Source organism: Equus quagga, chromosome 1, assembly GCF_021613505.1.
Source record: "Equus quagga isolate Etosha38 chromosome 1, UCLA_HA_Equagga_1.0, whole genome shotgun sequence".
NCBI lineage: Eukaryota > Metazoa > Chordata > Mammalia > Perissodactyla > Equidae > Equus > Equus quagga.
In genome coordinates, this window is record NC_060267.1 from 172,140,363 (window position 1) to 172,152,763 (window position 12,401).

Here is a 12,401-nt window from a genome sequence, read left to right on the forward strand (position 1 = left end):
AATAACTACTGAAGCCAAGTGATGGGTTCATAGAAGTTGATTATATTATCTCTCTACTTTTGTGTATGTTTGAAATTTTCCTTTAAAAAAATTTTAAGGGGCCAGCCCCATGGCCGAGTGGTTAAGCTCGTGCACTCCACTACGGTGGCCCAGGGTTTTGCTGGTTCGGATCCTGGGTGCGGATATGGCACCAGTTATCAAGCCATGCTCAGGTGGCATCCCACATGCCACAACCAGAAGGACCCACAACTAAAAAAAAAGATCTACAACTATGTACTGTGCGGCTTTGGGGAGAAAAAGGAAAAATAAAATCTTTAAAAAAAATGAAGCTAAAAGAAGAAAATTGATTATTTCAAATACATATCGATTATTTAACACAGTAAAGTAAGTAATAGGGATTACACAGGATTACTAAAAATACAGTAAACTCTCATGCCACCAGGAATTTTTATCTGAACACAGAACTGATTCCATTCAACTTCACAACAAAAAGGGCATTCCTTCTAGTCAGGGTTCCTGGTTCCACCTTGTTCCAACTTTCCAAGTACTTAGACCTTGCTCCTTTGCTCCTCTGCACTGGGGAAAAAATCTCTCTCCCCAGCAGGTTATAAACCTATGCAAGTCTCTCCCATATAAAACTCAAACAAAACTCTTCCTTAGAAACTAACTAACCATAATCACCTATTTTCTCTACCACAACGAGAATGGTACCAGCATCTACTTAGATACTCTATGTCTCTTACTTTCAATGTATCATGAAACCTACACTGTATAAAAGGGGAAAATTATTTATGATGTAATCAAATAAAACATGAAATAAAATATTATATATACTCATCAAAAGCATATTCACATGTTGAGTGTGTAAAGAAAAGAATACAAATAAAAGTAGTAGGATAGCAAGAATATTGGTGATTTGTCATTGTCTTAAGTGATCTTGGATTTTATTTTATAATGTTATCTTTAAAATATTTAATAATTAATATTCTACAAAGCATCACATAAAATAGCTGGATGATCTAAATTTAAGATCCTATAAACAGATATACGACCAAATGCCCACAATCAACCCAAAACTCATTCAAAGTAACAAAAGTAAGAAGGAAACGGAAATTTTTTTTTGGTATTCCTTTTTAAAAACAATCATTTAGGTTTGTCTTCCCATTTTTAAACAAACAGTTTCAAGATTGAATAGCCATAGCCTAGGCAACTTTTGTTTAAGTCCACGTCTCTAAACCACTTTAAATGATATTTCCTTGTGTTCACAGAAATTAGGCAAAAAGTCTGGGGACTTTCATTTTTAGTTTGTAAAGAAGATGATAAGGATAATTACAAAGATGGACTTACATATAACAGCACATTTAGGAAATCTTTGTATCTATCTTTATGCTATACCCAAAGTATCTAAACTATGAGCAACCAACAATACTAGTATTTATAACAGCCAAGACAGAATAAGAGAAAGCATATTGATACACAATTGTTTATTTTCATAATTACTTTATTCTCTAAAGAAAATTTCAGTTGCCTGTAAGAACTATAAAACAATTATTTGCTCAGCAATTAAGAAATAGCCCCATCAGGAAATGCTCAATAAATGGCATTTAGTGTTAGTAAAATTAAATGGAAGGTAGGAAGAAAGAGCGCAAAACCCAGATTTCCAAGTCTTCTTTTCCTTCCTAATATATCTCAGGAAGACTGAGCATCAGTTTGAAAACACACTACAGATGGGAGTTTTAATTTATCAGGAGGTTAGGAAAGGTTCGCCCCCATTGTACCAAATCTTATCTTAAAAGGAGTTCAACAGGATAGCGATATTAGCATCACGGCAGAGTGAGTTGTTCCCTTTGTCTCTCTCCTCTAAGTTCCAACCAGTCTGACATCTATGGACCAACAAAGGACTCCCTGAACAGCACACGAGAACGCCTGAGGGATCCATGCCTCAATATATCTAAAGGTTGGTGGACTGGATCTCTAGGAGGCAGTGGAACTAGGAGACCAGCTCCCTCTCCCTCCTCCGGAAGTGGCGATCCAAAATGGGGATCCTCATACTAGCACACACGCCAGCAACCACAGGATGCAAAGGCACTTATTTATGGCTTGGCCCCTGCCCCTCCTCAGCATGGCAAGTGCCACACATGTCCTCAGGCTTCAGGACACACACAGAGCAGTGCCAGCAACCCAGCCCCCTTCTACTGCCCTGGCAGTGGCGCTGGTCTTTCCAGCAGTGGGGACAGCAACCAAAACTCAGATATTCCCAGCAGGAACAGGGTGCCCTGACTTGCGGTCTCACAAAGCACACTGGCCAGACGCTACAGGACCAGCAACAACATTTGTGGCTTAGTCCCTACCCTAGCAGTGGCAGGTGGCACCTGTGACCTGAGGCTTCAGAAATCAGAGCAGAACCTGTGGCCTAGCCCTCAGCAGCAGCAGCCCGAACAACAGCTCTACCAGTACAAGAACCCAGGCCCCTGGCAGCAACAGCATACACAAAAATTAACTCAAAATGGATTACAGACTTGAAGGTAAGACTCGAAACCATAAAACTCCTTCAAGAAACACAGGCAGCATGCTCTTTGACGTTGGTCTTAGCAGTAGCTTTTCAAATACCATGTCTACTCAAGGCAAGAGAAACAAAAGAAAAAATAAACAATGAGACCACATCAGACTAAAAAGCTTCTGCACAGCAAAGGAAACCATCAACAAAACAAAAAATAACTCACCAACTGGGAGAAAATATTTGCAAATCATATACCTAACAAGGGGTTAATTTCCAAAATATATAAAGAATTCATACAACTCAACAAGAAAAAAACAACTAACCCGATCAAAAGATGGGCAGAGGATATGAACAGACATTTTTCCAGAGAAGATATACAGATGGCCAACAGGCACATGAATCACTAATTGTGAGGGAAATGCAAATGAAAACTACACTGAGATATCACCTTACACCCATTAGAATGGCTATAATCATCAAGACAAAAAATAACAAATGTTGGAGAGGATGTGGAAAAAAGGGAACTGTCATACACTGCTAGTGGGAATGCTAACTGGTATAGCCACTATGGAAAACAGTATGAAGATTTCTCAAAATATTGAAAATAGAAATACCATACGACCCAGGTATCCCACTACTGGGTATCTATCCAAAGAACTTGAAGTCAACAATTCAAAGAGATTTATGTGCCCCTATGTTCATTGCAGCATTATTCACAAAAGCCAAGACATGGAAGCAACCCAAGTGCCCATCAACTGATGAATGGATAAAGAAGATGTGGTGTTTATATACAATAGAATACTACTCAGCCATAAAAAGTGACAAAGTTGTCCCATTTGCAACAACATGGATGGACTCTGAGGGTATTACGTTAAGTGAAATAAGCCAAACAGAGAAAGACAAACACTGTGCGATTTCACTCGTATGTAGAAGATACACACACGGACAAAGAGAACTGATTAGTGGTCACCAGAGGGTAAGGGAGTTGGAGGGTAGGCATAAGGGGTAAAGGGGCACATACACATGGTTACTGATAAATAACAATGTATAACTGAAATTTCACAATGTTATAAACGATTATGACCTCAATAAAATAAATAAATAAAAATAAAGTACTCAAAAAAAAAAAAGGTTCTGTGTTGGGCTTTGACACCTAATTTCCTTCTTGTTCAACAATACTGCCAAAATCCACTATACTTTGCCTTTGATGAACACAAAAAAGATCAGTAGCATGACTAGGCTGAAATTCCCATGGTTTCATCAAGTATCACTTTGTAAAGTGGCAGATTTGTTCTGGCTTATGGGAGGAGTCATCTGCTACCTTCAACTAAGGACACAAAGATGTTAAGAGATAGTTACATTGAAATGTATTAATTCATTGCCCAAATATTTAATTAGTGTTCCAGGCATTGAGATAAAAAGATTAAGATACAGTTTCTTTCTTTCCTCAGGTTATAAATATTTTAACAGGTTAGGAGTGCTGAGGCATACAACAAGACTATGAGGTGTTATGATTTATGACTAATAAGTGCATTATGGTATGTATCTGGGCTTGGAATTCTATGGGTTTATCCTCTTTGGGGTCTGCTGAGATTCTTAAATCTGTTCTATTTATGTCTTTTGCCTGCTTTGGAGAGGTTACAGTAATAATTTCCTTAAACAGTTTTTATGAACTGTACTCTTTCTCTTTTCTTTCTAGGACTCAGATAACACAAATGTTAGATCTTCTGATATTGCTGCACAGGTATCTGAGGCTCTGTAGAGTTTTCTCTCCCCAATTTTTCTCTCTATTGTTCAAACTGGAAGTTTTTTATTGATTAATCTTCAAGTTCACCAACTCCTTCCTTTCTCATTATCATTCCACTAGTTCAGTTTTTTAATTAGTTATTATTTTTCAGCTCTAAATTTTCCACTTGGTTCCTCCTTATATTTTCTATTTCTTGCCTGAGACTTTCTATTTTGCCACTCCTTTCAATTATGTTTGCCCTTAATTGTTGGAACATTTTTAATAATAACTGCTTTGACATCTTTGTGAGATAATTTCAATATCTATGTCATCTCAGCATTGATATCTGTTGATTATCATTACATATGACTTGAGATTTTCCTAGTTCTTTATAAGCCAACTAATTTTGTATTGCATCCTAGACATTTTGACCATTATGGTATAAAATTCTGGGTCTTGTTTATATCCTACAGAGAACGTTAATATGTTTGTTTTAGGAGACAATGGTTAGGTTCAGGCTGCAAGTTCCAACAAGCCTTCTTGTACGCAGTGGTTCCAATACCGGTTCACTATTCAAATCCTCTGCAGGCCTATTTGGATTTGTCCTATGTGTGCACTATACAATGACCAGTCTGAGACTTGGGTGGTAGTCCACACCACAGTTCAGTTCTGAAAGTATGTAGGCAGTTAAAACTCAGATCCACATATGTACAGCTCAGGAAGAAACCTATAAGCATAAACAACTTTAAGGGGTTGTTTTCCTGAGCTCTTCCCACTCTGCAATCATCCACGTATGTCTGGTTGCCTGGGGCTCTTCTTTTCTTGTCACTCAGCCAGAAAGCTAAGGTTTTATTCACGTGCACTTCCTGCAACTATGCCAAACAGCAGAAGAACAGAAAGGGGGGTAGGGAGGAAGCCAAGGAGGATTTACACCATTCTCTTGGAGCTACAACTCCCCTAACTTCCTAAGAGAGGAAGGTTCAACTCTCTACATTTTAGGTCTGTCCCCATTGCTCTTGCCACAGGACTTCTTAGAGACTGGGGCAAATGAGAACAGAGAAAATAACCACAAAAAAAAAAGTGGAGAGGGAGATCCTCATTCTCTTTGTGAGGTACAAGACCCCTTTCCCACAAAAGCTATAATTAGAAGGCATTTTGAGCTCTGACTACACTAATGCCATCTTCTAGTTTTGGGACAGCACTGAGTTCAGGCTTCTGCTGAATATTAAGATGTACACCTGAAAAGTGAAATGCCACAAGGCTGGGAAAAGACTAACCAAGAAGCTGTATGCTACAGAAGTGTAAGCACTCTCACAGGATTGAAAGACAGTCAAGTGCCAGTCAGGCAGAGTAATGAATCTTCATTGACCACCTAGGCTTTTCATTACATACTCCAGAGAATTATGTGCCCTGTAAAATCTCTGGAACTGTAAAGATAATGGTTTCATTCCTGTGATTAGGTTATACTATGTGGTATAGTTGACTTTAAGGAAGGGAGATTGTCTTTCATGGGCCCGACCCATTGGTGAGCCCTTAAAAGGAACCAGGCTCTCTTTGCAAGAGATTCAAAGCATAAAGATTAGATGCTGGGGAAATCCTGTTTCCACATTTAAAAATGGAGAGAGCCACAGAGCCAGCTGCTGAAAAACGACTCTAGTAACTAAGAATAATCACCAGCAAACAGCCAGCAAGGAAATGAGAGCTTCAGTCCTACAACCGCAAGGAACTGAACTTCGCCAGTAACTTGAATCACCTTGGAAGTAGATTCTTCCCCAGAGCCTTCAGGAAGGAATGCAGCCCAACTAACACCCGGATTTCAATCTAGTAAGAGCATAAGCAGGAACCCAGCGAGACCATGCTCAGACTTCTGACCAAAGAAATGTGAGCTAATAAACAAATCTTGTTTTAAGCGCCTAGGTTTGTGATAATTTGTTACACAGCAATAGAAAACTAATTTAAGGGGCTATTATGAACTTAAGGCCAATAAATTTAACAACTTAAAACAAATTCTTCAAAAGACAAAAATTACCAAACTTACACAAAAGAAACAGAAAATCCTTCTCTATATACATCCATTAAAGAAATTAAATATCTAATTAAAAACCTTCCCACAAAGGAAACTCCAAGCTCAGGTGGCTGAGAGTAAATACCACCAAACATTTAAGGAAGAAATAATACCAATCCTACATAAACTTGTTCAGAAAACTGAGAAGGGGAAGCCTTCTCAACTCAATTTATAAGGCCAACATTATTCCGATACCAAAATCAGCAAAAAACATTATATGTAAAGAAAAGTGCAGACCAATACTCCCATGAGCATAGACACAAAAATCCATAACAAAATATTAATAAATTGAATCCAGCAAAATATAAAATATAAAAAGGCTGCTACATTTCAGGGAGCATATTTCAGAAACACAACATTGGTTTCCACTCTTGAAAATCAATCAAATTAACAGACAAAAAAATAAACACCATATGATCATCTCAATAAATAGAAAAAGCATTTGGCAAAGTGCACCTTTTTTATCCTTTTCAGAATAAAAACTCTCAGCAAAGTAGAAAGAAGATTTCTTGAATAAAGGGCATCTATGAAAAACCTACAGCTAACATTATAGTTAAAGTTGAAAGACTGAATGCTTTCTTTTCAGATTAAGAAGAAAACAATGATGTCTACTTTGATGGTTAATTTCATGTGTCAACTTAACTGGGCCTTGGGGTGTCCAGATATTCTGGGTGTTTTTCGATAAGATTAGCTCTTGAATAGCATACTGACTAAGGCTGAGTGCCCTCCCTAATGCAATCAGTTGAAGAACTGAACAGAACAAAAAGGCTGACCCACCTCAGATTAAGAAAGAATTCTTCCTGCCTGGATGTCTAACTGAGACATCAGCTCCTGCCTTCCATTCAAACTGAAACATCAGTTCTTCCTGGGTCTTGAGCCTGCTGACCTTCAACAGGAATTGCATAAAAGGCTTTCCTGGTTCTCAGGCTTTTAGACTTAGACTAGAACTAAGCTAACAGCTCTCCTGGGTCTCCAAGTTTGCCAAGTAACCCTGCAGATCATGAGACTTCACCAACTCCATAATCATGTGGGCCAATTCTTTAAACAAACACACACACACACATCCTATTGGTTCTGTTTGTTTCTCTGGAGAATCCTGACTAATACATCTACACTCACCACTTCTATTTAACATCATACTGAAGCTCCTAGCCAGAAAAAGTTTAGAAGGAAAAAAGTAAAGCTGTCCCTCCTCCCCTACCTTTTTTGTTTTCTCAAATTTCTCTTTAATGTTGTACTGGAGCTCCTGTGTAGCAATTAAAAAGAATGAGGTGTGAAAAATAAACTCAAAATGGATCAAAGACTTGAAGGTAAGACTTGAAACCATAAAACTTCTAGATGAAAATATAGGCAGTACACTCTTTGATATCAGTATTAAAAGGATCTTTTTGAACACCATGTCTTATGGACAAGGGAAACAAAAGAAAAAATAAACAAGTGGGACTTCATCAGACTAAAGAGCTTCTATAAGGCAAGGGAAATCAGGATCATAATGAAAAGACAACCTACGAACTGGGAAAAAATAGTTGCAAATCATATATGTGACAAGGGGTTAATCTCCATAATATATAATATATAAAGACTCACACAACTCAACAACAAAAAAGTCAAACAACCCGATCAAAAGATGGGAAGAGGATATGAACAGACATTTCTCCAAAGAAGATATACAGATGGCCAACAGGCACATAAAAAGATGCTAAATATCACTGATCATCAGGGAAATGCTAAAATATCACCTTACACCCGTTAGAATGGCTAGAATTACCAAGACAAAAATTAACAAATGTAGGAAAGGTTGTGGAGAAAAGAGACCCATCATACACTGCTGGTGGGAATGCAAACTGATGCAGCCACTATGAAAAATAGTATGGAGATTACTCCAAAAATTAAAAATAGAAATACCATATGTCCTAGCTATCCCACTACTGGTTATCTATCCAAAGAACTTGAAATCAACAAGTCAAAGAGACTTATGCACCCCTACATTCACTGCAGCATTATTCACAATAGCCAAGATGTGGAAGCAACACAAGTGCCCACTGACTGATGATTGGATAAAGAAGATATGGTATATATATACACAATGGAATACTACTCAGCCATAAACAAATGACAAAATTGTCATACCCACAACAACATGGATGGACCTTGAGGATATTATGCTAAGCAAAGTAACCCAGACAGAGAAAGATAAAAATTGTATGATTTTACACATATGTAGAAGATAAACAAACACATGGACAAACAGAACTATTTAGTGGTTACCAGGGGGAAGAGGGGTGCAGGGTGGGCATGAAGGGTGAAGGGGCGTAGCTATATGGTGACTGACAAATAATAACATACAACTGAGATTTCACAATGTTGTAAACTATCATAACCTCAATAAAAATAAAGAAAAAGAATGAGGTCTGGGAGTGGGCAAAATGGGTGACAGTAGTCAAAAGGTACAAACTTCTAGTTATAAAATAAATGTCATGGGGATATAATACACAGCATGGCGACTATAGCTAATACTGTACTGCATATTTGGAAGCTGCTAAGAGTACATGTGAAAAGTTCTCATCACAAGAAAAGAAATTCTGTAACTATATATAGTGACAGACGTTAACTAGACTTACTGAGGTGATCATTTCGCAAGATATACAAACATTGAATCATTATGTTGTACACCTAAAACTAGTACAAAGTTATATGTCAATTATACCTCAATAAAAAAAGAAAAAAGAATGAGGTGTATCTAAAGAAAGTTATGTCATATTAGCACTAACTTACTTAAATTCAACTATATAACCCCACTGGAAAAAGAAAAGAGTTGGGGAGGGACAGATACTTTAAATGGTGCATATCATTAAGCCTATTAGTCCTAGGAACATATAATCACAAATAATAGAATCAATCAGCTTGAAAAAGCTGACGGAAGTTGGCAAAATCTAAATAAAATGTCACTGAGAAAAAAATAATTTCTTCCGTCATCGACAAAGACATAAAGCATAATGCTCCAGAGAATAAAGCATATAGTGAAGGATTCTTTGGTCTTCTTCAGGAAGAAATTGAGTAATAACAAAAAGCTGCAGAGAAATAATAACTACAAAAGAATTAACTGATAAATTATCTACAGAAGGCAAATACAATAACCTACAAATGAGAACAAGTAGAGATTCCAATTTTTACAATGTAAATTACACATCTAAATACACAAATCACTGATCAAAACCATACATACATTATACTCCATATTACTTGAGGGGAGATGTGCCTATATGCGATTTCTGCCTTTGGGAATACAATACACAAAGAACTCTACTGAATATTTACTAATCCAGAGAACAGTCCAAGACATATTATAAAATGAATATATCAAGTTGTAGAATAATGTATATAATGCCATCTCTTTTTGTTTCACAAACCAACCAATCAACAAAATAAACACAACCAAATCTCCTTCAACCCCCACATCCTATGTTCATAAACATTTGTATAAACATGGAGGTCACGGAGCCAGTCTAATGGCATAATGGTTAACTTTGTGTGCACCAACTGGGTGGCCTGGGGTTCACAGGTTTGGATCCTGGACACAGACCTATACACTGCTCATCAAGCCAGGCTGTGGTGGGAACCCACATACAAAATAGAGGAAGGCTGGCACAGATGTTAGCTCAGGGACAATCTTCCTCAAGCAAAAGGGGAAACACTGGCAAGAGATGTTAGCTCAGGGACAATCTTCCTCACCAAAAGAAATAATAATAATAATAAAAAAAATTAAAAACCTGAGGGTCCTTCACAAGGCTCACTGACCTTGAATTCCATATGATAGTAAAGAGACAGGGAGGAGAGATCAGTAACTTTTTCTTTAATCATGTTTGGACTTTTTTACCTGTTGCAACAATTATATTACACTTTTGCAACTGGAAAAAAATTAAGGAAAATTTACATTAAAGGGAAAAGTAGAATTATGACTAAACTAGAAAATAAAGGCTAATTGGCATAAACACACTCATTAAAAATTAAAATCTAGCTGAGAATATAAGAGCAAAAAGGCCCTTATTTTAATGAGAGCTAACCAAAGAATCTTTAATGTCCATTTACAAAAGCAAGCCATTGGTAATCTTTGGCAAGGTGCTCCTGAATACAACCTCATGCCAGCAAACATCTCAAACTAACTGAATCTCTTTTTTGGATCACAAAACTATTCACTTAATTTCCTGCCAAGCAAAATAGGGGAAAATGCATGCTTTACACTTTGAGACCAAATGCCTTGTTAAGTCTTTACTTAACTGTATGGGGTTGTGCAATAAAGTCCCATGTGCTAACAACCTGTGGTCTATAATGCAGTCATCTATTTTCTTCCAGGAAATGCTATTACATTTTCTTTGTGATCAGCAAGTTTAAAAGAAAAAAAGGGCTGACAGAGGAAGCTGAGTGCAGCTCTAAGCAAGACTGAGAAAGGAGACTAAGTTAGCATAGAAACACGTGATCTATAGTTTTGGCTTAAATTTTACTTGCTGAATTCATGATCTAACACAATTTCTTTTACATAGCATATACCGGAAAAATGTCAATCTATCCAGTACATCTCCAACTATTCAAAAAATACTTTAAAACAAAAATTCTTGATTGTCTTATAATAAACTGCCATATTCTATTTTTGTGTAATTGACCAATATGGGTAAAATTTAATCTTTAATGTAATGTTCACTGAGCATATCAGTGAATTGTTCAAATAATGGAGCAGATGACAAATTCAAATCTTAGCAAGTACTCACTTTTACAGTTTCTTCTGTGTTAAGTTTATATCCCTTAACCAAGACAATTTGGAAAGGGTTGTTATTTTCCCAAACGTGCTGCAAAAGAATGAAATAAACATAAGAGTATTTTAATGAAAGAAATGAATATTTTGTACTAGCAATGAAATCGTCTTATCAGTTCTTATGTCCATTGGTATAATAGTGAAAACAGACCTCTGAACCAACAATGGAAAATCACATACAGTAAATTAAGCATCGTAACCACTAGCACTTAGTTCTCATGGCAAAACACAGGCAGTATTCCAGTACTTCTAAGAGATTCAATAAATTAAACACCATAAACAAACAGTACTAAAAGCTCTGGCTAAATTAAGAAATGATCACAAATTAATACACAAATAATATCTTAACAAGGAGCAGTTAAATAAACAATTTGCTAAGAGTGAATAACTATTAAAAAAATGTTAACAGTTCCAATGAACACAAACTTAAGATTTGCTTTATACAAATATATTACATTCTAGAGAAAATGGTGCCTCTGATACATTTAAAGTCTAAACGTATTCAATAAGAAAAAGACAAGCAAAGTGTATCAAAAACACTATCACAGCTAAGCTGATAGAAATGAATATACTGGTAAATCAACTATTTCTGCACATCTAACTTTTCTACTACAACATCTCAAATTGCTCACTGAAGTACTATTTTAACTTTAACCTCAAAAAAATCTCTAATTTAATCGCACTTTTCTTTGGCACCAAAAGAACACCAAAAATATAAATGGCATATTTACAATTACATATAGCTTGAGTAAAGAAAAAGAATAGTAGCTAGAAAAATAATTATTAATAAATGATGATGGATCTTTGGCAGATATGCATTGCTTTTCACAGAGGGAGGAGTGAGCAAAGAAAATCCACGTGAGGCTTAAGCATACAACTTAACAAAATCACATGTCTTTTAGGGTTACCAACAGTTCACACATGAAACTTACAGAAATAACTCGCGTTTTCTTTGGTGGTAAAGGAAGGGGAAGGTTAGATGAATTTCGATTTATGGCAGCCTCTATGGCAATCATTTCCTGTTCATACATCTTTTTGATCTTGCAACATTCCACAAGTATAAAATGGGGCAAGGTCCTGTTCATTACACAGTTCCGGATATACTACAGTGGCAAGAAAGAATAAGGTAGAGTAGTCAAGCAAATAATTAAAACAATATTAGAATAAAATTAGGCTGAAAAATATTATACCAAATGCACTGTGAAAGTATATCTTAACTCAATGTCAAGAATATAAAAATTCGGGGCTGGCCCAGTGGTGCAGTGGTTAAGTTTGCACGTTCCGCTTCAGTGGCCCAGGG

At 36.6% G+C, this 12,401-nt stretch overlaps 1 protein-coding gene across 1 annotated transcript in view; it reads right to left on the reverse strand.

Annotated features, from left to right (window-relative positions):
• The window catches only part of PIK3CB (phosphatidylinositol-4,5-bisphosphate 3-kinase catalytic subunit beta), a 168,879-nt gene that overhangs the window by 69,605 nt on the left and 86,873 nt on the right, over positions 1-12,401 (reverse strand). The window contains exons 6-7 of the mRNA XM_046666294.1: positions 12,034-12,204; positions 11,058-11,135 (exon numbers count right to left, since the gene is read on the reverse strand). Of these exons, the coding sequence (XP_046522250.1) occupies positions 11,058-11,135; positions 12,034-12,204 (249 nt within the window). The remainder of the gene's footprint in view (positions 1-11,057; positions 11,136-12,033; positions 12,205-12,401) is intronic.